Raw genomic sequence first — 27,317 nt, 5'->3', positions numbered from 1 at the left:
TCTGTCTAAACCACTGTTAATCAGCCTCCTGAAAATTATTTACCAAAATTATTTTTGCTGTACTGCAAGGTTTGCTTCTTCAGTGTTCATGTTAGTAAACACGGCAGCACCTGCCCCATTTCATTGCTCATACTAAACACCTGGTAGTCAACTTGATATTTCATTCTTTTTCACCCACCAAATGTTATCACTAAGTACTGCCAACTTCATCCCTTAAACACATCTTTTATCTGTCTACCTCTCTCACCTCTACTTCCCTATTGTATGTCACCTCTCAGGCCCAGAACATCAACTTTCATCTCTCTAATCCATTCTCCACAGAGCAGTGTTTAAAAACCAATTATGTCATTCCTCTACTTAAAAGCCTTGAAGTTTCCTATTGCACTTTGAATAGTCCCAAACTCTTAAAATGGCATATAAAACCCTACAGAAATGCTCCTCAAACTGTGTTCAGAGGGCTACCTGCAGCATAAACACCTACAGTGTTTATTAAAAACGAAGATTTTAAAATCAATCTGTGAGGCTGGGCCATAGGAATCTGTATTTTAAAATTAGGATGTGGCCATTATTCAGATGCACATTAAAATACGAGCAGTCCTACTGTACATAATGTGGTCTTATCTCTAAGACTCATCCAGAGCCAATCTTCATTCACCTTGCCTCATTCTTGTCTCATCACATGTGCTCTTTCCCCTTCTCAACTGTGCTCAACTCCTTCCTGTCCTGGGGTCTTCTAGTCAGACTATCCTATTAATCCTACTCCATCCTTCCTCTAACTCATTCAAACCTTAACTATTACCTTTCAGAGAAAACCACCCATACCTATACACCCAGATGAAGTGAGATCTTCTTGCTATATCCTCTCCTAACATTTTGTACTTTATCATTTATTATCATATTTGCTTATTTTTTAAAGAAATGTTAAAAGATACAGCTAACTATTCCCGGTATCCATTCCCCTTGCTCCCAGAGGTAAGCTTTACTAAAGACTGGTGTGCATGTTCCTACACTTTCAACTACATCGTAAATTGTCTCATAGTCTGTTATAGGTGCATACAAATGGTGTCATACGACACATGCCATTTCATCCCCTTTGTAAGTTAAAATGAACTAGGTCTATATGTATCCATATGAACAAATCCATTATCACAATTTTCATTATTTTAGTAACTATTCAATGTCTTCATCCCCTTCTAGATTGCAAACACCAAGAGCTGGATCATACTTGTCTCACTAACCACTGCATATCCTAACCACTTAGTAATTTCTGGTACACAAGAGGCAAAACATAAATAGTGCTTAAATGAAGACCTGATTAGTGAATGAATAAAGAACAGGATAATGGCCAAGGTTAATTTATATAAAATCTGAACTTCTCCAACAAATTAAATTGGCTAAGTATTTTGAACTAATTCTGTTCGTGTGCAGTTTAAACAAAAACTAATGAAATACTGGGGGATAATTTGTTCTTAGCAGAAGGGAAAAAATAGTTTTATAAATTTTCATTTATATAGAGGGATCTAGTATTGAACATTGGTGGGGAATCTACATATATTAATAGTACCAGAAATGAAGAGGAGAAAACACATATTAAGAGGAAAACAAAATCCCTGGTATATACAAGAGATGAAAAATTGTTTGGTAACAAAGTAAAACGGAGACTAACAATATTGAAACAGAAGCCTAGAAACCAGAAGACTCCTGGCCACATTCTTACAGCCACGTAAGTGGGAGAGCAACTTCATAAAAAGAATGAACTATCTGAGCAGTCTTGTACTAGAGCATATTAGTACAAAAGCAATACTGGAAGAGAAACAATTGGAAAATGCGTGCATTTGCTGCCAGCTTGCCAGAGTAAGGGTGTTGGGATAGACAGAAATTATTTTTTAGATTTTGCTTATAAGTCAAACTCAAAATCAAACCATAAACAAGGATAACTGTAAATGGCTCTAGATGAGGATAGAAAATTTCATCTTTTCATCACTAAATCATTGTTTTGCTGGTTTCCAAAAAAATTTACACTGAAAACAAGTGCAGATGTAAACAAAGATGCATTCATTTATGGATATGTTCCAGATAATAGAACTGTTACATATAAGTAGGATTAATGAAAACCCCTACTTTGAGCCTACTATGAAAAGCTCTAGTCAGGGTTTATAAAGGTGATAGACATTTAGAGGATGCAAACAAAAGGATTTAAAAATGCATCTTCTAAAATGTCTAAAGAATTACAATAAACATCAGCTTTTAATGCGAACATACTAATTTATACTTAAATGCTGTAGGAATATACAGGAAATTTAAGTAATAAAAAGCATTTATATCTACAGTAGAGTAAAGCTAAGGAATGATTTTAATGGTAAGATTTAGGGCTGACTTTTTAGTTTCTATAGTCAAGTAATATTGGAATTAATTTTCCCACTTAGATCAACACTTTACAACATAAATGTGATCATGTCATCATGTCTGCGGAAAGTCCCCCAATGGTTTCCCATCACATCTAATTTCCAATGAGAGGATCTTTGGAGATGAGAATTTCTTTCTGTGAGTGAAATACATATGTGCATATTTTTAAATCATAGAATACTCGTGATAGGGGATGAAGACACCTGAGTTACATAATTTATAGTGAAAAATGAAATTATCACAGAATAACCTTGTTTAATATGAAATCTCCCTACTAAATTCTTGATCAAGGCACTTTGAAGTTGTTACTGCCCTTACATTTTCATGGAATATTAACAAGGACACACAGCTTGCTCCAGTTACATTTTGCAATGGAAAACAGTATAGTCTGTGGTCAAGAGGAATATACAGGAAATTGGCTTTGGAACCAAACTGCCTGGGTGCGATTCCTGCTTCCATACACCTAAAGCTGTGTGACCCCAGGGAACTTACAAGACCGACATAAATCTATAGAGGTAATCAATAATAGTGCCTACTTCGTAGATTTTACGAGGATTAAAAAAGTCTCAACATGCTTTGCACTGATGGCTGACCCACAGTTAAGTCACAGAAGTAGTTATTACCTGTGATCCTAAAAGCGATGCTATTCAAATTTTGATGTTACTAGGTTTCTGCTGATGGTGTATTGTGCACACCTTACTGCTAGAGCTGACTGAAATTGTTGACAATGAAGCAAAAAAGTAGAAATCTACAGAAAACCACAGGATTTTCTATGTTAGCAAACCGGACTGCCGGGGCAAAGCCATATTACCTGGGTTTAGGCCCACATTTTTGAGGACTGATCTCTGTATACTCGGTTCTAGTTTGCACATCGCTCAACTTCCTGTGATAGGGGGCTGACAAAGGAACTCCAAGATCTTTGGGTACAGGAAAGAGGCATGGATGGGACATCCTTTTCATTTTAAAACATTGCCAATTTGAGGTATGTATAGTAATTTCAAACCTGTGATTAAGATTTTTAAGGGATTAACTGTCAGGGTTTACTGTCCTAGGTCAGAATGAGTTAGAATGGTACATCTTCCTGAAGCCAATTCTACTCCATCTCTAGAGAAAGAAAAGTTTAGTGAGAACTGGTAAATACTATGTTTTAAAAATATTAAAGCAGGTATTATGGAATAAAACATTTTACATGGATTTTTATGGTAGAAAACAAATCTCCGAGTTCATGTGTATGGTGTTACCACATTGGGCTGCCCACCCGTAGCTTCTGCCCAACTGCCCAGCACTCACTGATGCTCTTTAAATCCAAAAGCACTAGGTAAACCAAAGTTTCAACCTATCAAAAAATTTGGCAGAAGATCCCAAATTCTTAACACAAAATGCTAAGCCTCATAATGGCACTAAATAAGAATTTTCGCAAAGCAAAAACTGCAAAACTCAATATACAAACAGAGCAGCGGCCCTCTGTCCAGAGCCCCTAAGTACCAGGAAAATACACTAATATGAGTAAGTAGACCATTACAAGGCCCAACATGGAAGGGACACTAATAAACAGCAGTGCCGATTCTGTGGCAGACATATATGGTGCGTGTAAAATAAAACTGCACAACAATGACAAAATAAAAATTAAAGCTTCTCAAGTTTTTATTTCTTAGCTAAAAACATAGCAAATTAGTTTTCTTTGTTTCTCCTTAAGGTGAAAAAGCAGAAAGTCATACATACTCTAAATTCTGTTGTAATAGCACATTTTAGTTGAAATACTTCATAAACACATACATAGAAAGTTAAACTCTTCTCCTCCTCCTCCTCAAAACCATTCTCTAAAGTTTCTCTTTAAGGTAAAAAAAAAGAGAGACATTAAGGCAGGAGCTTTTATTGGTATGATTAGAGAGGGTTAATAATATTGGTGACCACAGAATTTTAAAATCACTTGTCCTGTCATTTCCTGAAGGGATGTCAATAAAGTTTCATTGTGCAGAAAATGTAACATTCATTCATCTCAATTCAAAAGTAGAAACAATATTATTTAGTTCACTTCTTTAAATTATACATTTTGTGTATAGAACTGGACCCACAGATGCATGTATTAGAAGTTGAATGTAAAATAAATGGATAAGCTGCATTATATTGAAAAAAACAAAGATTTGACTTTAACTTTTTAAAAAACACTTCTGAATGAAAATAAAACTAGAATGGCAAATGTCAATAATATTAAAAGATTTGGTAATGAACGTATCAGGGATAGGAAGATCTGAAAATGAAAACCCATTTTATGAGCAACTTTGATATAATTTTTAAATACCTGGTTTTCAGCCCAAAATGAATTATTATAGGAAAGGATGAAAAAGAAAAAACATTTAGAATTAATAGTTTGAGTTTTTCAATTAAGGTCTTTAATTTTGAGTGACTATGAGAACAAAACAATAGACACTGGATGGAATTCAATTGCTAATTTATACCATGATTTTATACATCATTAATCTTATTTAATGGAAGAAAGTCAAGATGTAAGTTTTATGCTATCCCCTCAAAGGACAATTTGTAATTGTCCCTCAATGAAGATTCATAAGAAACATGCAAAAACAATGAAAACTACTAATTCTAACCTAAAAGGTTGAAGAGGCTAAAAATCATGTATTTTAATTTGGATTTTTTATAATGGAACAGTCCAAATAAGAGTAGTTACACTTTCATAATTAATGCTAATATTTCAGCATCATTCTAATTATAATAGATATAATGTGAAAGCAAGCAGAATTTATACTAAGAGCCAGTCTCTTAAAAGTTCATGTTCTCACCTATATAAACTTGTGGGCAGAAGAGCTACTTAGACAAATTTAAATTTTGAGAATTAAGAAACCAGGACATTTTATAGAGTAACAATATTTAAGTTTTAACATTCATAAGTCAACAAAGGCTTTTAAAAAAAGCAATGCATTTCAAGAACAGCAATATACATTTCCTTCCTAAGAAATAAAAATCCCAGAATTGTACAATAGAGATTGGTACTGAGGACAATGTACACAATAGAGTCATAAACACACAAATGAAGACCCTTGTGCTGAAGCTGCTCAGAGATCCAAACATCTAAAATAAAAACAAGGCAGGTAGCTATTTTGCATGGTATGTGCTGGAAAAAGCTAATTTGCAAAGAAAAAAAAAAATTTAGAAACATTTGTTTAGAACTTTAATAACCTTTTGCTTATTTAAAATACTGTTTACTTATATATTTAACCATTGGCTTTTAAAAATAAATTCCTAACCCCAAAGGAATTTCTTTTAAAAAGCCAATGGTGCAACATTTATTTTTAGTCACATTTCTCCTACACTTTCTTTCAAAGGTTCGAGGGTAATGTTTTATTTTTAGAACTACTGTATAATTCTAACTTCTAACTTTACTGGTCTTTATAAACTGTGGTATATAACTGTTTATTAGAAAAATACAATTAACTGGTTTTAATAAACACTGATGGGACAGTCTGCCAAATAACTTATAGCTATTATTAACTACTGCCAACTATGCTTCTCATTAAAAATGAACAACCAACAAAGGCTGTCCCAATAAAACATAAAAAAGACCAACCTCATCAATAAAGTAGGGGAAAAAACTGTAAATATGTTAACTGAGAAAGCGAGGTGCTAAGAAACCGGGAAAAGGGGGTTGGGTGGAGTGGGAGTTTGCCCCTGATAACCTTTACGATTACTTTCAAGCTCAATTATGTGATTCTAATAAATTACAAGATTATGGTAAATGAAAGAACATCTAAGATCTAGAAAAGCTGAACTATGTATTAAAAATAAATTCTTCAACTGTTTACAGAATATGTATTAAAATTATAACTCAGGGTTCCAAGCAAAATTGCTGGGCAGAGGAAACTTTTATTATATAAACAAAAACCACCAGAAATGTAATACGAAAACAGAAATTTAAAACTATTTCAGGTAAGAATTTTTCCTATCAAAAGCTAAGCTTTCCATGGGGCAGCCGGATGGCTCAGCTGGTTAGAGTGCAAGCTCTGAACAACAGGGTTGCTGGTTCGATTCCCACATGGGCCAGTGATGGTGTGCCCTGCACAACTAGATTGAAGACAATGAGCTTCCGCTGAGCTTCCGGAGGGGCAGCCAGATGGCTCAGTTGGTTAGAGCGAAAGCTCTCAAAAACAAGGTTGCAGGTTCTAAACCCTAACTGGACTTGGAGCTGAGCTGCATCCCCCACAATTAGATTGAAGGACAACTGCATGGAGCTGATGGGCCCTGGAGAAGCACACTGGTCCCCAATATTCCCCAATACAATTTATTAAAAAAAAAAAAAAAAAAAAAAGCTAAGCTTTCCTGACAGATAATTTCAATCATCTGAGGTATTAGGGCTGAAAATACTTTAGCAGGTAAATACTTAATGGAAAAAAAAATCATTATTTTTTAATAATACAGTGCCCAGAAGAATCACATCCTCAGTAAACTCTGGCTTAAAAATAAGTATTGTTCTTACCATTGAGATTTTAACTAAAATATTTCTTACCAATGAGATTTATTAGAGTTTTAAATGTAGTAACAGTATTATGAGGTCCACTGCCAAAATTTGTCATTTCATTACTGTTTCCCATGAGCCTCCACCCTGGACTACTTATAGCATTCATCATAGCACTTGGCATCAAGAATCATAATTTGTATATTTTTTAATTTAACCAATACCAAACAGGTCTCAATAAGAAGTGTTTTGTAATTTATGCAAAAAATATCACAGATACTACCAGAAAAGCAATGCATCTAAGTGCTAATCAGTATTCTATTCATTTTCATTAAAGGTTAATGGATTAGGAAGCCATTATAAAAGTTTTAATCAATTAGGCTTTACACGTTTTTCATATCTTTAAAAAAATCTCTATAGCTAACTTAAAAAATTACTAAAGTGGAGCTACAATCTACAAAACAGAAATGGTAAACTTAGTCAACCTTAAAAAATGTCCTTCCTTTCATATGCTCACAAAATATAAACAGAAGACATTTTAAGACCATAGTAACAGAATCACTTCATTAAATAAAGATTTATGATTTACTTAACATCTTTTGTTTGAAAAATAAGTATCTTTTCTATTACTACTTAAGAAGATAAGGACTCTGAGAAACATCAAGTTTTGCCAGCTCTGTTTTATATTGGATAGATTGTGCCCTAAGATGCCCTTACAGTAGTTTTAAAAACAGAAGTCCAGACTAAGACAGTATAATTTCTGAATTTCTTCAAGTCATGTACATTTATGGTATTCACATTAATAAACTACTCGTGGGGTAGGCAGGGGGAGGGAGAGAGGGATCAAGGAACCTCTCCTAGCACAATTAAATCCCTTCCATTTCTAAGCAGTGTAAGAAACCAACATTTTAACTGTGTTACAATTTAAAATAAAAGTGGTTGAACTTGATTAAACTTGAATGTATGTGCACATATAACTTTGTTCTTGAACTCCATGACAGAAACTGGACTAAGTTTTAAGGTAGAGTCTATATTCTGAATAAATCTAAGGGAAAATCTGAGTGATGTGCCATGATGCATCATAAGAAGCTGCATCTCTATCATCTGGTTTTGGTTTTATTACACTATGTAAATATTACATTTAATATAAAATGGTGAAGAAATTGAGCAGAAATCACATTACTTTTTTAAAAAAATGCATTCTAGCATTTTTAAGACCAAGAAAAATATCAAAAATTTTACAAATGAACAGTAAAGCAATTCTTAAAATTAAAATTCCATAAAGTAGACTGCTCAAACTGATAAGTACACTATTTATTTCAAGTTGAATACTGAAAACTGTTTTACAGTCAACTTCCACATGAAACCTGATATTCTTGCTTTTCCCTTTTGTGGAGTTACCCATTATTGTTACTCTCTTACCCTGACAGTGCTGGTAGTGAATGGGAGTGACAACAGAAACCACAAATCGTTCAAGTTAAATTGAACAAGTATGTTCTTTTTTATAAATTCTGGGGCAGCACAACCGTTAGAAGTTCTTTTATGACAAAACTTGGAATAGAAATAGATCAATGAACCATTTATACATAACATACTATGTGGAAAGAACTGCTCATTTTCTGAATATGGATAGGTGGATGGATGGATGGAAAGATAGACATATTATAAATAGATATACATATAAACATATACAACACGTATATTACATATACACACACACACACACACACACAATCATGCTACAGACTGACATATCAGCCTATGGTTCTTTCCACATACATACATGCCTATGAAACTCAACACTGTCCAAGCAAGACCACTAAGCTCTTTGAGTCACCTTGCTCTGTACTTCAAATGGGTTAAACACACCACCAGCAACAAAAAAAACCCCAATGCATCTTTAAAAGCAAGTGATCATAAACTGTTACATACTGAATATACCTCAACACAAACTCTTTATTTATTCTTTGTTTACCAAAAGAATTTTATGAAAAAAATCCCACAAATACAAATTCCTATAAACAACAGTATTTCCCCTTCAAATAGTTTTAAAACTTCTACAATATATTTGGGATGTCTTCTCTGGATATGAATGGCAGCTTTCATTAAACTGAAAAATTTTAAGTACTGTAGTTGACCTACAGTGCATGGAGCCTTGTTATAATTCGGACCATGCTGTGGAAATATACTAAGTTCCTTCTGAAAATTAAATTCCTCAAAAATAGCTAAGGTAAATTTCTATATTATAGTTATTCCTCTCAATATAAGTTTTGAGATTGACAGTTCTATGCTCAAGTAATATTATGATATTCTTTATTTGATTAGCACTGTTTTTCTTACTCTAGATAACAACAGGTAAAACAACAGTTACGTAGTCAATAACATCAGTGATATTGTTCCTCAGAAAGCAGGAAGAACCTGCCAATAGGGGAATGTTTGTTTTTTAAGTTGTCAAATAGAAAAACAACAAAAAAAATTAGGAGAAAAGTCTTTATTCAGATATTCCTAGTACAACCAATAGAAAATCATCCTACCCCCAAAAACCGCACCAACGCTGTACTGCATTTATAAAAAAAAAAATCAAAGGAAGACTTTTTCAGTATTTCTGGTTTCTCTAGCAACTTCAGAATTACTTAAAAATATAAAACATTTTAATAGTATCTTCATAAAGGATTTTTTTAACGTTAAAATTCCAATTATCTGTTGTACTTAAAATGCTGGAGTTGCTTTCATTAAAAAAACAAAACCAAAAACAAAAACCTTAAAAAAAAAAAAAAACCAATAAAATCAGCTTAAAATAAATTTATTGTACAATACAAAAAGCAGGCATACTGGAAAATAAAAGGTACATTATTAAATATACAAAGCAAATGAAACCTAAATAACACAAATGTTTTCATCCAAAAAGGAAGATTAAAATGCACAACATTTATGCTAAAAATAAAAGTATTTCAGGAAGGATATGCATTTCAAATGAAATGTTAATGATGAATAAAAAGAAAAACAAATATGCTAATTTCTAAATGCTTGAATATCAAGAATCAGTAATGGCATGAAACATTAAATCCAACAACACTGGGTAACTTTTCAAGAACTGTATTTGAAAAGGTATTTAAAAAACTGAAGGAATCAAAATAATGTCCTTAAATCTGGCAAAGATTTTCCTTTTTTTTTTTTAAGTAAAGTTTGAGGGCCTATTCACAGTATCTTCCCTCCTTCCATTTATACCTTCCTACAAAAATTCCTGGATGCTCATCCTTAACAAGATTCTATAAACATAATGGCTTAGGTAACTCTACTGATAAGTGTGCATTTCAGCCTTACCAACATAATAAAAGTGCTACAAATTAACAACATAATTTTGAAATCTATATATATATGGACACAATATGCAACAATAAATTGTCATTTTATAAAGTAAAAGTAACCTATGAATGAAATAGTAAAATGTAATAATATAGAGCATATGGGAGCCTTTTTTGCAAACTATCAATTAAGGTATTCAGTTCCTCAAACCACAAATGGTTCTGGTGAAACTAATAAAAATGGTACTGTCCAAAGGTATGGCAGAGGTTAAGGCCTTCAGACACAGCACTCTCCTGTAAAAGGCCAAACCAGAAGCATCCAATTAGGATATGCATCGTACATTAGAAACATTCAAGTAACTGTAAAAAATCCTTGGTAAAACCTCTAAAGTTTAACATATATTATTTAAATATATAAGTTTTAATACTTAATGTTAGCCCAAAAGGCTTTGACTAATACCTTTGGGAGGAAACTTCTTTTCCTAATATCATAGATCCCAAACTGAAGACAGCATATGATCAGGATTTTCTATATTTATATTTGCACATACAGTATCTAAATGACCCAGTGAGCTCTTTTCTGCTACACTATAGTATTTACTTTTATAGACTTTACCCTACCATATATATGCCATGACACTAAGAAACTATCAAGTTCTCCTTCTAGACCCCACCCTTACCCCTCCAAAATTTACAAGTTTAAAAATAAAGTTAAAACAAACAAACAAACAAAAAAACACCTGGAAGCTGTGGGGAACTATGGGGAGAACCAGAGAGGTATATGGAGGAAGGAAGAAGTGTGAATAGGTCCTACAGTGTTTTACAATCACTTTGCCAAGACAGACTTTACATATTGTGAATTATGTGAAATCAGTTTGTGTAGAACCTATAGTCCTCTTATAAACAACTTTTGATTCTCAATATTGCATTTTTATAACCGAATAAAAGGATTCAGATCTAACAGATATTTTAATAGCATACTTACTACCTTCAGACTGAATTCATTTCCTAAATACTCTAAAAGAGTTCAAATGGAACAAACTTTATGAGATGTTATTATAATTCATCATAAAAGACTCATTAGCATTTGTGAAATTATTAGAATAAAATTATTAAAAGCTAAAAACCAAGATTCACCATTTGTACTTAAATATAACAGAAAAAGTTACGTGGATAATAAGAAAATAAAATTGTTCATGTAAACATTTCACTTGAAGACACTATTGCCACTTCTGAAATTATAACCATTATAGCTTTTGAACAGTGAAACATGTCATTATCTTACATCTGAAACTCTTTGGCTGGAATGTTGTAACATAAGACACTCCAATACATGACAATTCTAACAGAACATAGGAGTTGCAAAGTAAAAAAAGACGTGACTTATCTAAAGTATCTGATAAAATTTTAAATGAATTTTTAAAAATTTAAAGCCAATCTATCACTACAGAAATGGCATAAAATGTAAATTTAAGCTAATTTTATAATCTACTGCTATATTAAATAATTTAGGATTATTTTGCCTTTTTAAAAGTTTTGCATTTAGCATAGGAATACTTTCTATTGCCACTACAGACAGACATTATGTCAGTTTAAAACTGGAAAAGAAAAAACAAAATATAATGAAACTTATAAGTTCAATGTGTGGGTTTTAGAACCAAGAAATTACAAATTTCTGTTACTATTTTAAATGGGATTATCTGACTTTACAGTTAAAATTTTAATTACAGCAAGATAAACTTTAAAGAAATTTTTCCTTTTTGCGTTTAAAATAAAGCAAATTTGCTTTATTTACTTACACTTTTTAAAAAACTGACAAATCCACTTTTTAATCTATTAATTTTACACAAAGATTAAAAGAAAAAAAAGCTTTATGGCTCTAGCACCCAAGGTTGAGAACACACAAAACTCAAATAAATATTTATAGTATGCAAAAAAGCTAAAAGATGTTGGAAAGATTAAATGAAGAACATTCTGAAACTAGAACCCATTTCTTTAGCTTTTCTCTCCCAGACTTTCCATTCTATACACTACAGTTGTAGAGATGTCCTCATTTGACTCAGGTGACACTTTTTTCCATACTGTCTCTTTTAAAGCAAGTTCTTGTTGGAGACTTTCATAGTCCAATGGTCCAAAGGAATGCTAGTTGTTCAAGCAACATACATAATTTATTAGTGCACTTGAGTGAAGAAAGGTCCAAGCTATAAAACGGTATTTTTCAATGAATGTTATTAAAGCGTTAACATTTTCACCCACCACCATTTGATGTTTTGCAACACGTTACACATGCTGACTCCCCTGGAAGTTTCTATTCTGTTGGCTTTGCATAATTCTCATACATTATTAGAAGTTACTTTGATTAGAACTAATAATAGGAAATTTTACTTAATGTATTAAAAATATGTTTTCTACTAATAAGTGCTTCATATGAGTTTCAAGTCTAATTACATAATTTTACTATAAACATTTTCCATATAGGATGCAAAGGAATTTAATTAAAACTCAAAATAAGTCCCTCTGTCCAGTGAACAACTATGAAGACAAAATATCTTGTTCCTGAAATTTTTTCCTGACTCTAATACTAGCTCTAAAATAGTAGTATGTATGTGTAATAAATAACATGAAGCCAAGCATACTAATAAGAAAATATTACTTTAATATAAAAGTATCAGGAATACTACCTTAAACCCTTTTTATAAAAAAATATTTCATCTACTCTGGCTTATAAATCTTATTATGAGGCTTTATAAGGTCTCTCACTAATAATATAATTCCTTTCTCTTTTACATACCCATCCACATCAAAATAAATTTCAATTCAAGATTATAACTGACAAATATTAAGAGTAAAAATAGACTTTCTCTATAGCATGTAGCACTTTCCAATTGTCTTCTTTTAACAGAATTAATTCTTTAAGATATTGCTTAAATAGCAAAAAAGTGGAGAGGAGGGAGAACCCTGCTGCTAGGCTAACCAATTTCGATTTAAATAAAACAACGTTTAATATCTATGCACTATCGGTCCAGGATCCAGGATGAAAATTACAATTTGTTTACACTCATTCATCATCAGGAAAGATAGGAGGTCATTAACAATTAAACTAAATTTTATTCAAATCAGTGAATCTCATTTTATCTCTCTTAAAAAAAAAATTACATAATAATCTAAAGAATTTCACTTACCCTTTGATCACCACCTTCTCTTCGAGGATCAAGTTTTTTTGCAAAGTGTCTTAAGTTATCATAGTTATGGAAATTACACAGAGAAACAAGATCCTGTAAATAAACAGAACAGGTATTAGAAATTGGTTGTTTTTTAATAATTTAACAAACTATATTAATACGTCCAACTTAATTACTATCTCATTCAAAGCACCACTGCATGTTAATAAAGCAGTACAATGCATCCAGACGACTGATATTAAAATAAGAAGATACAGATACAAATTTTGAGATCACTGCTTATTAACATGACTGTAGGACTCAGTATTAACAGACTGCTTATTAACAGACTGTAGGACTATTTAATTTTCATTTCCTATAAAATGGACATTATAGTAACATGCCACATGAAAGAATTCTTTCAAATAGTCATTAAAAAATATATATATATATAAATATTCTGGTTACAATCTTTATAATCTATAAGCAATCCAATGTTTTTCTCTAGTTTTATAGACTATAAAAACTGAAAAATCAGAATTTTAATTAAAGTCTGCAGAAAAAAATTACAATACTCAATGCAGACTCTGGAAAGTATTAAATGTAAACAAACCAGAAGTTGAAATATTAGCAAGAGTTGGGTAACAACAAAAAATACTGCTCAAGGGTAGTAACAATTTTAACTTAAGTGTTTATTTCCTCAAAAAAAAAAAAAAGACTTTTAAAGGTAGTTTATAGATATTCAATCATGCAGATTAAAGATGATATAATAAACTATAATCTTAATTTATGTTGAGCTTCAAATTACTTCTCCAAGTTTAATATCTTTTGCTGGGGCTTTAGGAAACTGAAAACTAATTACAACCATGAAAATTAAAATATAAGCATCAAACACATGTAATTTTCTGTGAGAATAATGAGAGCTGTCTTGTAGAAGTAATCTGAAGTCCTCTATGAGTACTTCCATGGCTACCTTGTAACTGGCAGACAGGCAGGCAGAGTGCCAGCAATCAATGAACTATGAAAATGAGTAATAAAAGTAGAATCATCGGATGGCTCAACTTATATCACCATTATTTTCATTAAGAAAACATGCTTACATGACAGAAGTGAATTCCCTTAACACTGTTGCCCATCTTGTCCAGAGGGGGAGACCAGCACATCATGCCCATGACATTGGGGACAACTAAAAGAATGCCCCCAGCAACTCCAGATTTTGCAGGAAGACCAACCTGAAAATAATTTGAAAAAGGGGACATTTGTGTTAACATTTTAAAATAAAAAAAATTATGTCTAACAATAAAGTAATTGGTTAAAAAATTATGTTATATATCTATACAGTAGAATCCCAACATTAAAAAAGTTGTAGTAAGTATTTATCAACATGATTAAAATGTAGCAAACAAAAAACAGTTATACAACAGTTGGGATTTATTTAAATATAAAAAAAGTTTTGTAAGATATACTCTAAAAAATTAAAATAGATTATATCTAATCATGGGGCTATGTTTTTATTTTATTCTTTTTGACTATTTTCCTAATTGTTCTGTAATAAATGTGTATTACTTTTAAATATAAAAAATTATTTTCAAAAAATATTTTATGACTAGAAAACAATGAGAAATTATGTCTTCTTACTAGAATTTCTGTGGTATGCTGTTAGACAAATTCTGAGGAACAGTGGTCAGATGGTAATTCAAATTAATCCTCTTCAAAACATTTAAGTTTATATTATACAAAATTTGACACATGATAAAAGACAAAATTAATATAATTTTAACACAATCATAATGGTGTTCACTAGTGGCTTACTAACATTCAGACATCGAGTACCTCTTGCTAGAAAAGGGACTGTGGAAAGCATAAGCAAAATCTCCACTATAAGAAACGGCATAGGATAAATGATCCAGTTTTTTCAAACAAAAATAAGAAAAAAAGAGAGAGGTCAAGGGAGGAAACTACAGATTAAAGAAGAAAAATAAAGGGAGTTACAACCAATCGTAACGTATGGCCCTTATTTGCATCCCAAATCAAACAAACTATAGAATAATAATTTGTAAGACAATCCAGAAAATCTGAACATTTACTAAATATTTTGATGATATGAAAGAATAAAATTTTTTTGTCTTTTATATATAATAATGGTGCTGTGGGTTTGAGCCCTTATCATTTAGAATTAGACTGAACTATGACAAGGGCGGGGGAAGTAGGTGTACATACAGATGAAACAAGACTGGTCGTGTATTAGTGATGCATAACATTAAATGCATCTTTATTTTTCTATTTTTAAAAAACTTCAAAAAAAATTTTTAGGGCATTTGCTTGACATAAGCAGAATGAAATAAGAAAAGTCTACATATTTCACAAATGACAAATGCACAAGAGAGCTTAAAGCAGTATATTTTTAAATTTTAACTTTAATATACTTTAAGTCCTTTAAAACATCTATGGCAAAAATGTTAAACATCACAATTATTCACTCTTTCTGAACTTAAGGAATTCTTGAGGTATGGTCTATAATGCTAAACAAGTAAAGAAAGTTCATACTTGTACATTGAAATACCTTAAAAATAGAAGTGATGATGTTCTATAAATAAAACTTCAAGTTCTTAAGATAAGAACATCTGGTAGACTGTTTAACCCTATTCCTTACCAATTCTGTAACAAATTAACCTTGGAAACAAGCCTCTCTTGAAAATTAATGTACAGCTTTGGAAAGCAAAGTTCAAACGGCACTTTTGAAAGAACTAGTCCAGACTAGTTTCTTGCCAGAGAATATTAAGATTAAACAATTACTTACATGGAAAGCAAACTGCCCTGAGAAATCGTACATGCCACAGGAATGCATCAAACTCAGTGTATTTCGAACTGCTTCAGGGCTCAGAACTCTTTCACCAGTAATTGGGCAGAAACCACCATTAGCCAATGTTGCAGCCATCACACTAGCTGATTCACAAGTTACTTCAATGGAGCATAGCTAAAAGAAGCAAAACTGAATTCTGAACATTTAGGCTCACGTTATTTTTAGTTATTATAGTAAACTTCTAAAAGATCATATGTTTTATCTGGTATTTCATACAGATCTGAAATCTTTCTTCCAAAGGGATTATTTTAATATAACTTGTTGACATTCTACAGATTTCAATTTGAACAAAGTTCTAACCCCTTTAAGGTTTATTCTGATTTGCCCAGTTATTCAGTCTTTTAATGAGATAACTCAGATAAGACCCAGGTCCTAAGCACTAAGATTTGTAATTTTTATTACATGTGATGTTCAAAGTTGATTAAATATTAATGCTTTTTGTAGGATACACAAACATAATTATTTGTAACTCAACAGGGAAAAAGGAGCCATGATATATTTTTATGATAAGTAACACACATCAGTATTATGATAGCTAGCATCTACATGAAAAATTGCCACTTTAGAAAAAAATGATAATTGTCTGACATTTCATTTACAACAAAGTTCAAGTTCAGCATCCGCAGATGGCAACATGCAAAGGACTGAAGAAAGAAAAATCTAAGACAGTTCTAGCTTGGATGCTCTGTATGCCTAAAGCAAAACGTTATCTTTTAAACCATTTAATAACATTCAAATATTTGTTTGATACTGACTACAGGTACTGGATATACTATGATGAATAAAAAAATGCAAAGTCCAGGTACAATGAAGAATGACATTTTTGTATTTAAATATAATCATACTAATGGAAATAGTTTACTACACCATACCCAAATTTACCCATAAAACCATAACAATAAAAATGGTCTATTTTATTTTTCATTAATAGCAACCAAAACAGGGGAAAAGTAGAGGAGAAAGAGAAGGTGGGAAAGAGGAAGAGGAAGAAAAGTTTTCAACAAACTTTCCTCACTCATACTTTAAGATCTACATACACACAAAGGAGTTTGAAGACAGCAAGAAGGAAAACTAATTAACTACAGTGAACTAGAAAACTGGGAGCCACTTTTTGACTGACTTTCACTTTGCCTATTTATATTAAAACCTCTTCTCAATTTCCCCAAAACGACAGAATCTACTTATTACCGTATGTTGACCCAGATAGCAAAGACCCATAGAAAGTTGATTTAATCATGAAAAGCTTTCAAGAAATGATTTAAATTCCAATGATCATTTCCTAATTTATGCTTAGTATTAACTGGAATCGTTAGTCATAAGGTGATATACTCCTAATTTGACGAATCCCTATTTAATAGTACTTTTTCGATACCCTGACGAATGTTTGATTAGATGCAACCCTTCTACAAAAAAATAAGGAAGGCTTCTAGGCCTGTCTCTTGATTTTTGCACTGAAGTGTAGAGATTTCACAGTAGGTTTAACTGCACCTAAGCTGTAATAGCCAAAGTTAAATATGTATATCAAAGGAAAAGAACATACGGAAAAAAATATGGGCTTGAGAAAAAATAAGGGCTACTGGATAAAAGTATGACATTATATTGTATATACTTTATAGTTTCAAAGAAATCCCATGTCACCTTCCATGTAATGTAAAGTTTGGTCAAGCATATGCTACAGAAAATAAATCTGGGGCTCAGTAACTGAAATTAGGTCACATGGCTAAAAGTGGCCTGGTTAGACCTTGATTTCCTATATTGACAGTCTGGATTCCCAATTTACAGTTCTTCACATTGGGCAGGTGACAAACTGTGACCTGAACTTCTACTGTGTTTCCTCGAAAATAAGACCTACCCCGAAAACAAGCCCCAGTTAAGTTCATCAGCCAGATGGACACTTTTAGTACGTTAGGACGATGTTCCAGAAGATGACATGAATGTATTTGAATAAATGTAGATTGTTGTACATGAAAAAATAAGACATGTATCCTAATGCAAAAATTAATGTAAGACCCGGTCTTATTTTCGGGGAAACACGGTATCAAAATCTACTTCATAACAACTTCCCTTATATATTCCTTAAGATTACTGAAAAGTTAAAGCACCTGCAAAAGTAACAACTGGCAAATGTAAGGTAAACTAGAAATTAATAATTTGTTACTATGTAGTTTCACATTACAGACCCATCAGAGGCACTAATGGTATTAAATCTGTAAGAATAAACTGAACTGGAAGTATAGGGGGAGGAGAAGGATGTCCAGGAAGACTAACTTAAATTGAGTCCCATACCACAGCAGATTATGTGAGTGGCCTCCCTCCTTCACGAATATGGAGAGAGTTGGAGTTTGAAACTCTAACTTCGAAGAAAGCCCACTATGTGACACTGCAGGAATGAACTAACAAGCTAAGAAATGCAACTTTAAAATACTGAGTATGAATCCTTTGATAAACAAATAACTTCTCCAAACAAAATTTAAAAGCTAAGAAAACAGAATTTAGTTTATAATAAGGACAAGCCAATTTCTGGAACTGTACATTATTTTTTGACACTTCTTAAACATAATGCTTTTATGGAAAAAATTTTCCCTACTACATTCTGAGTTATGACTTTTTAGGAAACACGGACATGAATTGTCTTTCATGAGGACATTTTTTCGAAAGTTAAAGGGAAATGTATTCTCTCTCTAGGGCCAAGTTTCAGCGATATCTATGTTCCGCAAAATGTGACACATCCATTTATATACATAATTTACACATTTAAAGTAAATTACCTGGAAATAGAAGTCTAATATACCAACCATGTCTGTGCCTTCTGGAAAACACTGAAAAAATAGAAAGGCAATTAAAAACATAGGAACACAGGAAAAAAATATATGCAAATAAGTAAAAGATACATGATTAAATTTAAAATGTACATAAATGTTTCATTTTAATTGAGAACAAAATAGCACATAACCTATTAAAGCCTAAAAACATGAAATAATGAAGAATAAAGCAAAATTACATCACATATAGATTTCTAGATACTAGTTTAACTGACAAAAATAGACTGATTCATAATTCATAAACCAAGGACCAGTCACTTAAAATTTAAAAATCAAGTTCAGCTGACAATAGTCAAGCTTTCTATTTTTGAGTAAATGGGTGAATCCTCAAGCAAAATTTGCACTAATATAACTAGTCAAATTTTTGAATACTGCCAGATACAAATCAACTTAATAATATTAACACTATAGGCATTAACTCAAGAGTGTTGTGAAAAAATTTCTGCACCTTAAACAGTAATAGATAGTTGCTTAAAGGCTACTGTTGATTTTTTAGCATACATCTTCACGTATTTTATTAAGAGGATAATTTGAAATAAACAAAATGTAAAAACCTTTTTTTCTTTTAAGTAATATCCTATTGCAAAATTTCGATCTCCACTTTCTCTTTCAGACTGAAACCTAGAAGAAAAAAAAATATTTTTCTGTAAAAGTGTGGTTGTTCTGTAGTTTGTTTATCAAAGTGCAGTATGAAGAACACTGACCCAATAGTCAAGACTGCCGTGTTCTAGTCCTAGTTCCACCAATAGGTTTGCTAGCTATGTGACCTCGGGCAAGTCATTTAAGTGATATTCTTTCACTGTAATTTTCTCAGCTGTGAAAGGGCTTTCTAGTTTTCTTATTTTGTGAATAAAGAAGGTAATTTTTAAATTACCAAGTACTCCACCATTAAAATATACTAAAAAATCGCAGAATCTTCTGGCTCCTTCAAAAGTACAATAAATAGTCAATTCAACTGAGGGAATCCATGGAAATTTCACTGAGGGGCGCATGAAATGGCCATTACAGCATTCACTGGATTAACAGATTTCAGAGGGAAGCCCAGGCAGTGGCAAATATCATGAAGCATGAACAAGTTATAAAAATATAAAAGACAGGATTTCATTGAAGAATAGCAAATATTCTGATGTAACTGGGAAATGGGGTTTATGTAGAAGACTGGCGAAACATCAAACTAACAAAGGAGACTGGTACCAAATTACCAAGACTGATGAATACTAAAAAATGTAATAGCTCCTAATTGCCTACAAAATAAAAGCTTGAAGGCTTTCAAACAAGTTACCTTGTCAGAGCTACATTTTAGAAAGAGCTCTGACATCAGTTTGGGAAAGGGGAAAAAGGAAGGATGAGTGATGTTATTGGTGACTACTGTAATGAGAGAAACAGGAAGCCTGAACTTAGATAGTGGTGATAGGAAGGGAAGGAGAAATATGATCACACATGAGAGCAGTTGGGCAAGTCTTCAGACTTGATGGAAAAGAAGAGAAACTGTGAAGTCCGTTACAAAACCTAGATTTCTAACAAAGTCTAAAGAAAGAATGGTGATATCAACTGACACAGGAATCCCTAGAGCAAAGAGCAGTTTGGGAATAAAGAGAATGAGTTTCGATTTAGACAGATTTAATTCCATAAATTTGGATATATATTTGAGAGCTCAACCTACAAGTGTCCAGAAAGCTGCTGGGGGAAAAAAAAAAAGGAACTGTGGGTGACACTCTTTGTATTATTGAACAGTCCCTTATAACTATATACATTTTAATATTTCCATGGTCAGAAAAATTATGTTGGATATGGAAAAGTTCTTGGAAATGAACATGTCAACTTGCCATGCTTTTTAAAAATACGTCAACATGTATAGATAAAGCACTAACTACTGAGCAATTGTCAGTGCCTAGCATATAGTATTCTGTTCATCAAACACTATGATCAAGAGCCTGTTATCTGCCAGATAACAGGAATACAGAAATGAATTCTTCTGGAAGACAGTCTATGCAGGTCAGAGTCTCATGGTGATAATGGGGCAGAGAGAGATATAGAATAAGTTCAATAAAATATGGTAATATAAGAGCACAGAAGAGGGGCAAGATGAGACTAATGAAAAACTTCCCCGGGGAAAAATACTTAAGCTAATGAATAAAAGTTGATAAAGCAGACAACCTAAAAATTTTTGCCTGCTGAAACATGAAATATGAAGCATCACAGTTAGTATTCATGCCAAAACTGCTTAAGCTTTATCTACTCACATGGAAACAAACAGACCTATTCAAAAATAGGGAATATCCACTACAGCCCATGGACCAGATCCAACCTGCTGCTTGTTTTATAAATAAGGTTTTTGGAACACAGCCTCATATTATCTATGGCTATGTTCCTATTAAAACAGTAGAACTAAGTAGTTGTAAAAGAGACCACAAGTCTAAAATATTTATTATCTGGTCCCTCACAGAAAAAGTGAGTTAATTCCTGCTCTATAAAACAACTAGTTGGTACTCTTCAAAAAAAGCCATTTAATAAAAATTTTAAAAGCAAGGGTCTAGGGGAGGGGTACTTCTATTTTTAAAAGACAAAAGAGATATACCAAATGGAATGCATGAACTTTTAGTTCCTAGACAAAAAAAAAAAGGCTATAAAAGGCATTCAGGGGACAGTTGGGGACATTTACATATTGATTAATATGACACTAATGCTTATGTTCCTAAGAGTGTTGATGGTATTGTGGATATGTAGGAGAATGCCCTTTTCTTAGGACACATGTGCTGAGTTATTTAAGAGTGAAGTATCATGATGTCTATGATTTAATTTCAAATAGTTCAGGAAAAAACACACCCACATACATGTATTAGGTTGGTGCAAAAGCACTTGCAATTTAAAAGGTTAAAAATAATTGCAAAAACCGCAATTACTTTTGCACCAACCTAATATTTATATATATGTACATATGTATGTAAAGATACATATATAGTTTAACTTATCTGAAGAGAGAGGTTGAGAAAAAGCAAACGAGACAAAATATTAATCCGAAAAATAAGTGAAAGATATCCAGATATCCATTGTTTGTTCTTTCAACTTTTCTATAGACTTGCAAATTTCAAAATAAAAAATTGGAGTAAAAATCAAGTTAGCCAGACAAAGAGAGATTAACAGAGGTAAGAAAGGTATTACAGACAGAAAATTAAGTGCCAGTTATTTGAGGTAAACTTGGGGTCCCTTCTAATTCTATGATTACTCATAAGTTTATTAAAACCACTTAAAGCATTTTAAGTATCCCCCCTCTAAGGTAATTTAGAAATCATTCTCCTCTAATGACCAAATTTTAAGTAATTATTTTTTCACTGAATTAAGTCCTAGGACTAACAAGGGAGAATAGATTAATTCTAAATACAATATGTGCATACATATATGGAGTAACAAAACAGTATTTAAAATAAAATTTTATAATCTAGATTTCTTTTACAAAATTAATTTAAAAAGGCCTGACTCATTATAAAAATCTAAGCCATAAATCAGACTCACGTTGCATTACTGAATCCAACATATTCATTACCAGCCATCTTATTCAAAAACTGCATCACCTATATACCAAAATTAAAAAGTAAAGTATCAGTATCAAAAAAGAAATATATAAAGATTGTGACATGAAAACTGAATTCTGTATTGTACTTACATAGTCAAATTTTTCAGCATTATTCACTCCTTGCTGCAAAGAAATGAAAAATATGTTAACATAGGCACCACTGCAGTTAGGTTTTAAGTGAATATAACATCAAAATTTCAAACTGCCATCATTATAATTAATACACTGCACATTAGTACTTTTAAATCTAGGAAATATTTTAAAAGTCATTTAATATTTACATAAACTATATACATGCTCTTTCATTAATACCCATATGTTGAGAATGGATCTGAATTATAAAGGGAATGCTTTATTTTAAGTATATCTTTACCCAACCCAAAGTTACAAAATTTTAAATACAAGTTACCCCAAATCTCCTTATCTTTCATGACAACAGATGTTCTGCTAGACTGTATGATATTTAATTACACATTTAAAAAAAACTTAAAATAAAGTTTCACCCTTAGGAAAATGAGTTATGCTGCAAAACTAATCTTTTTTAATTCTAGTATATGCAAACATTCTGGATAGATTTTACTAGTGTAGAGAATGCTCTACCTTTAATATCTCACTTGTTAGTAACAAAACTTGAACTAATATATATATATTTCATAATCTCTAAAAAATTAGCTACATTTGTGTTTAGCACTATGCCAACTGAGAATATGGAAGATGTATTGTTTCATCACTTCTATTTCTGACATGTTAGCTATTGCAAATGTCAATAGGAAAAACCTATGCAATGTAGATCAGTTCAAGTAGCCAAATGGTTTCATTTTACCTCAGCGAAGTTTACAAAGCAGTAAGTTGTAGATCTGAAATCAAACGTATTAATTGGTGATATGCACCCAAGAGAAACAATACATCTCTAATTTTAAAAACAGATTTTAAATAAAATAATTTGACAACTGAAGTTTTAAAAATGAATTTTTTAAACTTTACCCTCAAAGAAATCCCAAACATTACACGTTCAAATTTCATATGGGGCAAAAACCTGTATCAGAATATCATTTAAGTGAATAAAGCCAGATTCATTCTCCACTTTACAAGTGGATTAAGATGTGGCTGATAATCTGTGAAACTTTACAAATCAACCTATTTGAGAATGGATGTGCAATCACATATACAATCAGAGGCTGGAAAGAACACATCACTATTTCGTCAAAATTAGGTATTAACAAAGGTTAAACAAGATAAGGATAATTTCGCTATGGTCATGTTGTAATCACTATGTATTTTCTCTAAAGCATTTTGGCATATTTTAAGTTTTCTTTCCTTATAATACACCAGAAATCAAAATGTAGAAATGTAACTCCAAAGCTGTTCAATGAAAAATAATTAAAAGAAGAAATTACCAACTTCATTGAACTGTTGCAGTTGTCAAAATATTCCATAGATCCTAATGCTGTAAAATATGTAACAACATTTAAACCACAAAAACCTTTTTAACCTTTGAAAAAGCACAAAAAAAAACACCCCAAAACCACAATTTTTTTGGAAAAGGACGGCATTTGCATTGGGATGTCGTCACATGGATAATTACTGGTTATATAATTAATCAATGTAAAATAAACAAGTTATATTGAACTTTCATTCTCTGATCTAAACGGTGCCCTATAAAATACAAACTTTATTCAGCTGTCATGTTTAATAATAAAAACAAAACAACAAAAACTGTTTCAACTGTAGACTATGGTCACATTCTTGTTCTACTTTGTAGCTTACTAAAAATTCAAGTACAATCAAGTTTTGCTTCCATGCTGCTTTTAAGAAACAATTGCTATTTACCAATGTCTATCAGTATAAAAAATTTGCGTAAGCTACTTGAAATGTTCTAGGCAGATTATATTAAAAGGCAAAAGAAATACTTGAATAATTGTGTTCTCAAGAAAAGTCTCTCCAAAAGTTCCCCATTTAAATGTAAAAGCACTTGATTAATAAAATAGATTTGCCTCTGTATCTCTTGGAAAGATTTCATGTACCCCAGGGATATATGAGATCTAATAATCATTATGTCATGTTATTTTAATTTTGAAAAAATTACTGTATAAAGTTTATTTGCAAAGATGTTAGGAAAAAAACACATACAAAATAAAATAGAGTAAATGCCCACCCCCAAAAAGCAAAAACATGAACTGTAAAAAAAAAACCCATCATCATTATCCAGCAGTCGGGTGAAGTGGTAGGACGGAACAGAGGTGAAAATTAAAGATAGGAATAGGTACATGGGGGCTGGTCATACAATTCTGTTTATTTTATATGTATGCTTAAAAATTTTCATAAAAGGTTAAAGGAAAAATGTTTACGTGCTAATAATTTTTCATGTTAATTTACAAAATTGTTCCTTTAGAATATTTCTTTCCCCTTGAAATAATAATTGATTTTTAATTAGTTCATGTATCAGTGGGTATTTTCTATTATTAGAATTTTAATTCTCTTATCATTTTAAATTTTTATAGATGTATGAGTTGAGAAACCTTGCTCACAATACATGAGTAGACGGAAGGAGAAAAGGTTTTGTTGTAGGAATGTCACTCTACAGATCTATCTCATTACATACAAGTCACACAGTAATCTAGCCTCAAAAATTATGCTTAATGCTGTTATTAAAAACTAACAACTTGATTAGATCGTTTTTCCATTTTGTTGAAACCAAAGAACTGGAAACAACCTGGTATACAAGAGGACTTGTTCCCAGTCATTACAGTAATTCCCATCCTCTATATCACTGACTCCATTAATTCAAAATGTTCTCTTTTGTTGGTGCCCAAGAAGATTTTATGAAGACTGAGATTTGGAAACTGATAGTCTTAAAACTATCAATGCCCCTTTATCTCTTGGAAAAAACTTTCCATACCCACGGATACATTTATCACAGTTTTAAATTACTGTGCAACATTATTAGACACCATGTTATTCTAATCCTGAAAAAGTTACAATAAGTGTAGTAGGAAAACTTAAAAAAACAAATTGGACAAAATATATTTACCAAAATTTCTAATGCCTTCACCAAATGACTTTTAAAAAGCAAACCATGTGGCTGGTTTGAAAAGGGTAGCAATCAGGCCCTGAGATTAGAAAATGATACCTATTTATTTTTCTATAAACATACCTATCAAGTTAAAGAATTTGCATTCCTTTGAGAACTTCATGAATGCAAATTTCATAAAGAGGTGCTGAGTTTTAACCCTGGCTAATAAATTAATATAACTATATTGAAGTGCTTTTACAAACTGTTTTTATAACATACTCATGAACTGAATCATGTATTATACATTTTAACAGATGAAAATCACTGTTAACAGGGACATCTGCCAAAAATTTTAATATAAAAATGACTCATGTAAAGTCACTGCAGTAATCAGAGTTATTTTGTGTGTAATTCACTTGATTCCATTCATAAAGTATGGAGATGTAAAAGCCAATGGAAAATTAAGAGATCACAGAGGAAGAGGCATAAAGAGGCAAAAAGAAATAACTGAAAATGTTACAAAATACTCCCAGTTTAATCTTGCCACAGAAAAGACTTTAAAGCTAAATACTTGGAGGATTCTAATAGATATTACAGGTAAAAAATAATGCTCTAAATCTAGTCTTTTCATAGATTAATCCAAAAAAATAAAGTAACAGAAAAGTGAATTCCGTTGGCAATAAATGATCTACTTTCATTTAAAAGAAACCTCAAATGCATCAACTGATATAAACATGAAGTAAATAAACCAACATACTCCTTTCTTATGAATGTCACCAAGTTCAAATTATCATCCATTGCTCCTTGCTCTCCAGAGCCACAACTGCCTTAAAAATGTGGCTTACAAGCAGGTCTAACAGGTTATTGCTACATGACCAAACTGAGCATTACATACATGTTCACTAAATTTGTTGTGATTTTCGTGAAGCACGATTAAATTGTTTTTGAGAGAGGGGAAAAAAACTGATTATTTAAATTCAAAAAGACTTCTCATTTAAAGAAAAAAAAAGCTTTTTCAAATGACAAAACTTGAAATTACCACTAGAATCGAGATACATAAACATAGAAAACAATGTAACTTACTCTTTATCTTTAAAATAAAAAAGCAGAAGTGTGGTAATTATCATGTAATATGTTGTCCTCATTTTCCCACCCTAACGCTCAAGTTATCACCAGACCTAACTTTTAAACTAAAACGAGGTGGTATTTTTACCACGGAAAGAAAAAGTTACATAAGGATACTGCTTGCTATTTCATCCAAAATAACTGTGCTCCTTTCAATTTTTTTTTCCACTTTCCTTTAAATCAAACCACATTATCATCATCAAATAAAACAAACTGCACCACAAAGTATTCCTTTAAATATAGCAGCTACCATAGAGAAAAAGAGAGGCAGTGTAGTAGTACCTTTACGGCTTTAATTATGTGCATTTTATGTACAAAATGACATTTCTTTTTACGAAGGTATTTACCTATATAGCTTTGTTTAAAATTTTAAATATGGCGGTTTCCTATAAGTTTAGTAGTTAAGAATTTATGCAACAGGTTCCTTCTGTCCAAATCCTCCTTTTTTTTTCCACAATCTGCTAATCCTTTTGAACATTTGCTCTGCCTCTTCCCCCATTTCCTGAGGATCACCACCAAATCCTACAAGGAAAAAATATCAATACTACAAAATTATGAAATAAAGAGTCTTACTAAAGAC

At 31.7% G+C, this 27,317-nt stretch overlaps 1 protein-coding gene across 2 annotated transcripts in view; it reads right to left on the bottom strand.

Annotated features, from left to right (window-relative positions):
• Positions 1–27,317, bottom strand: part of GLS (glutaminase) — a 73,484-nt gene that overhangs the window by 15,831 nt on the left and 30,336 nt on the right. Inside the window, exons 8-15 of one of the 2 annotated variants that reach the window (XM_019740710.2) lie at positions 22,690–22,722; positions 22,539–22,597; positions 19,580–19,646; positions 18,972–19,022; positions 16,141–16,317; positions 14,441–14,572; positions 13,362–13,454; positions 10,034–12,321 (exon numbers count right to left, since the gene is read on the bottom strand). In XM_019740710.2, the coding sequence (XP_019596269.2) occupies positions 12,175–12,321; positions 13,362–13,454; positions 14,441–14,572; positions 16,141–16,317; positions 18,972–19,022; positions 19,580–19,646; positions 22,539–22,597; positions 22,690–22,722 (759 nt within the window). In that variant the 3' untranslated portion in view covers positions 10,034–12,174. Of the gene's footprint in view, positions 1–10,033; positions 12,322–13,361; positions 13,455–14,440; positions 14,573–16,140; positions 16,318–18,971; positions 19,023–19,579; positions 19,647–22,538; positions 22,598–22,689; positions 22,723–27,317 lie in introns of those variants that run through there. The other variant, XM_019740709.2, reaches the window with a different exon arrangement.

The sequence above is a fragment of the Rhinolophus sinicus genome, linkage group LG01, assembly GCF_036562045.2.
Source record: "Rhinolophus sinicus isolate RSC01 linkage group LG01, ASM3656204v1, whole genome shotgun sequence".
Classification (NCBI taxonomy): domain Eukaryota; kingdom Metazoa; phylum Chordata; class Mammalia; order Chiroptera; family Rhinolophidae; genus Rhinolophus; species Rhinolophus sinicus.
Note: the sequence above shows the minus strand (reverse complement) of the source record. Positions and strands in the feature narration are given on the sequence as shown.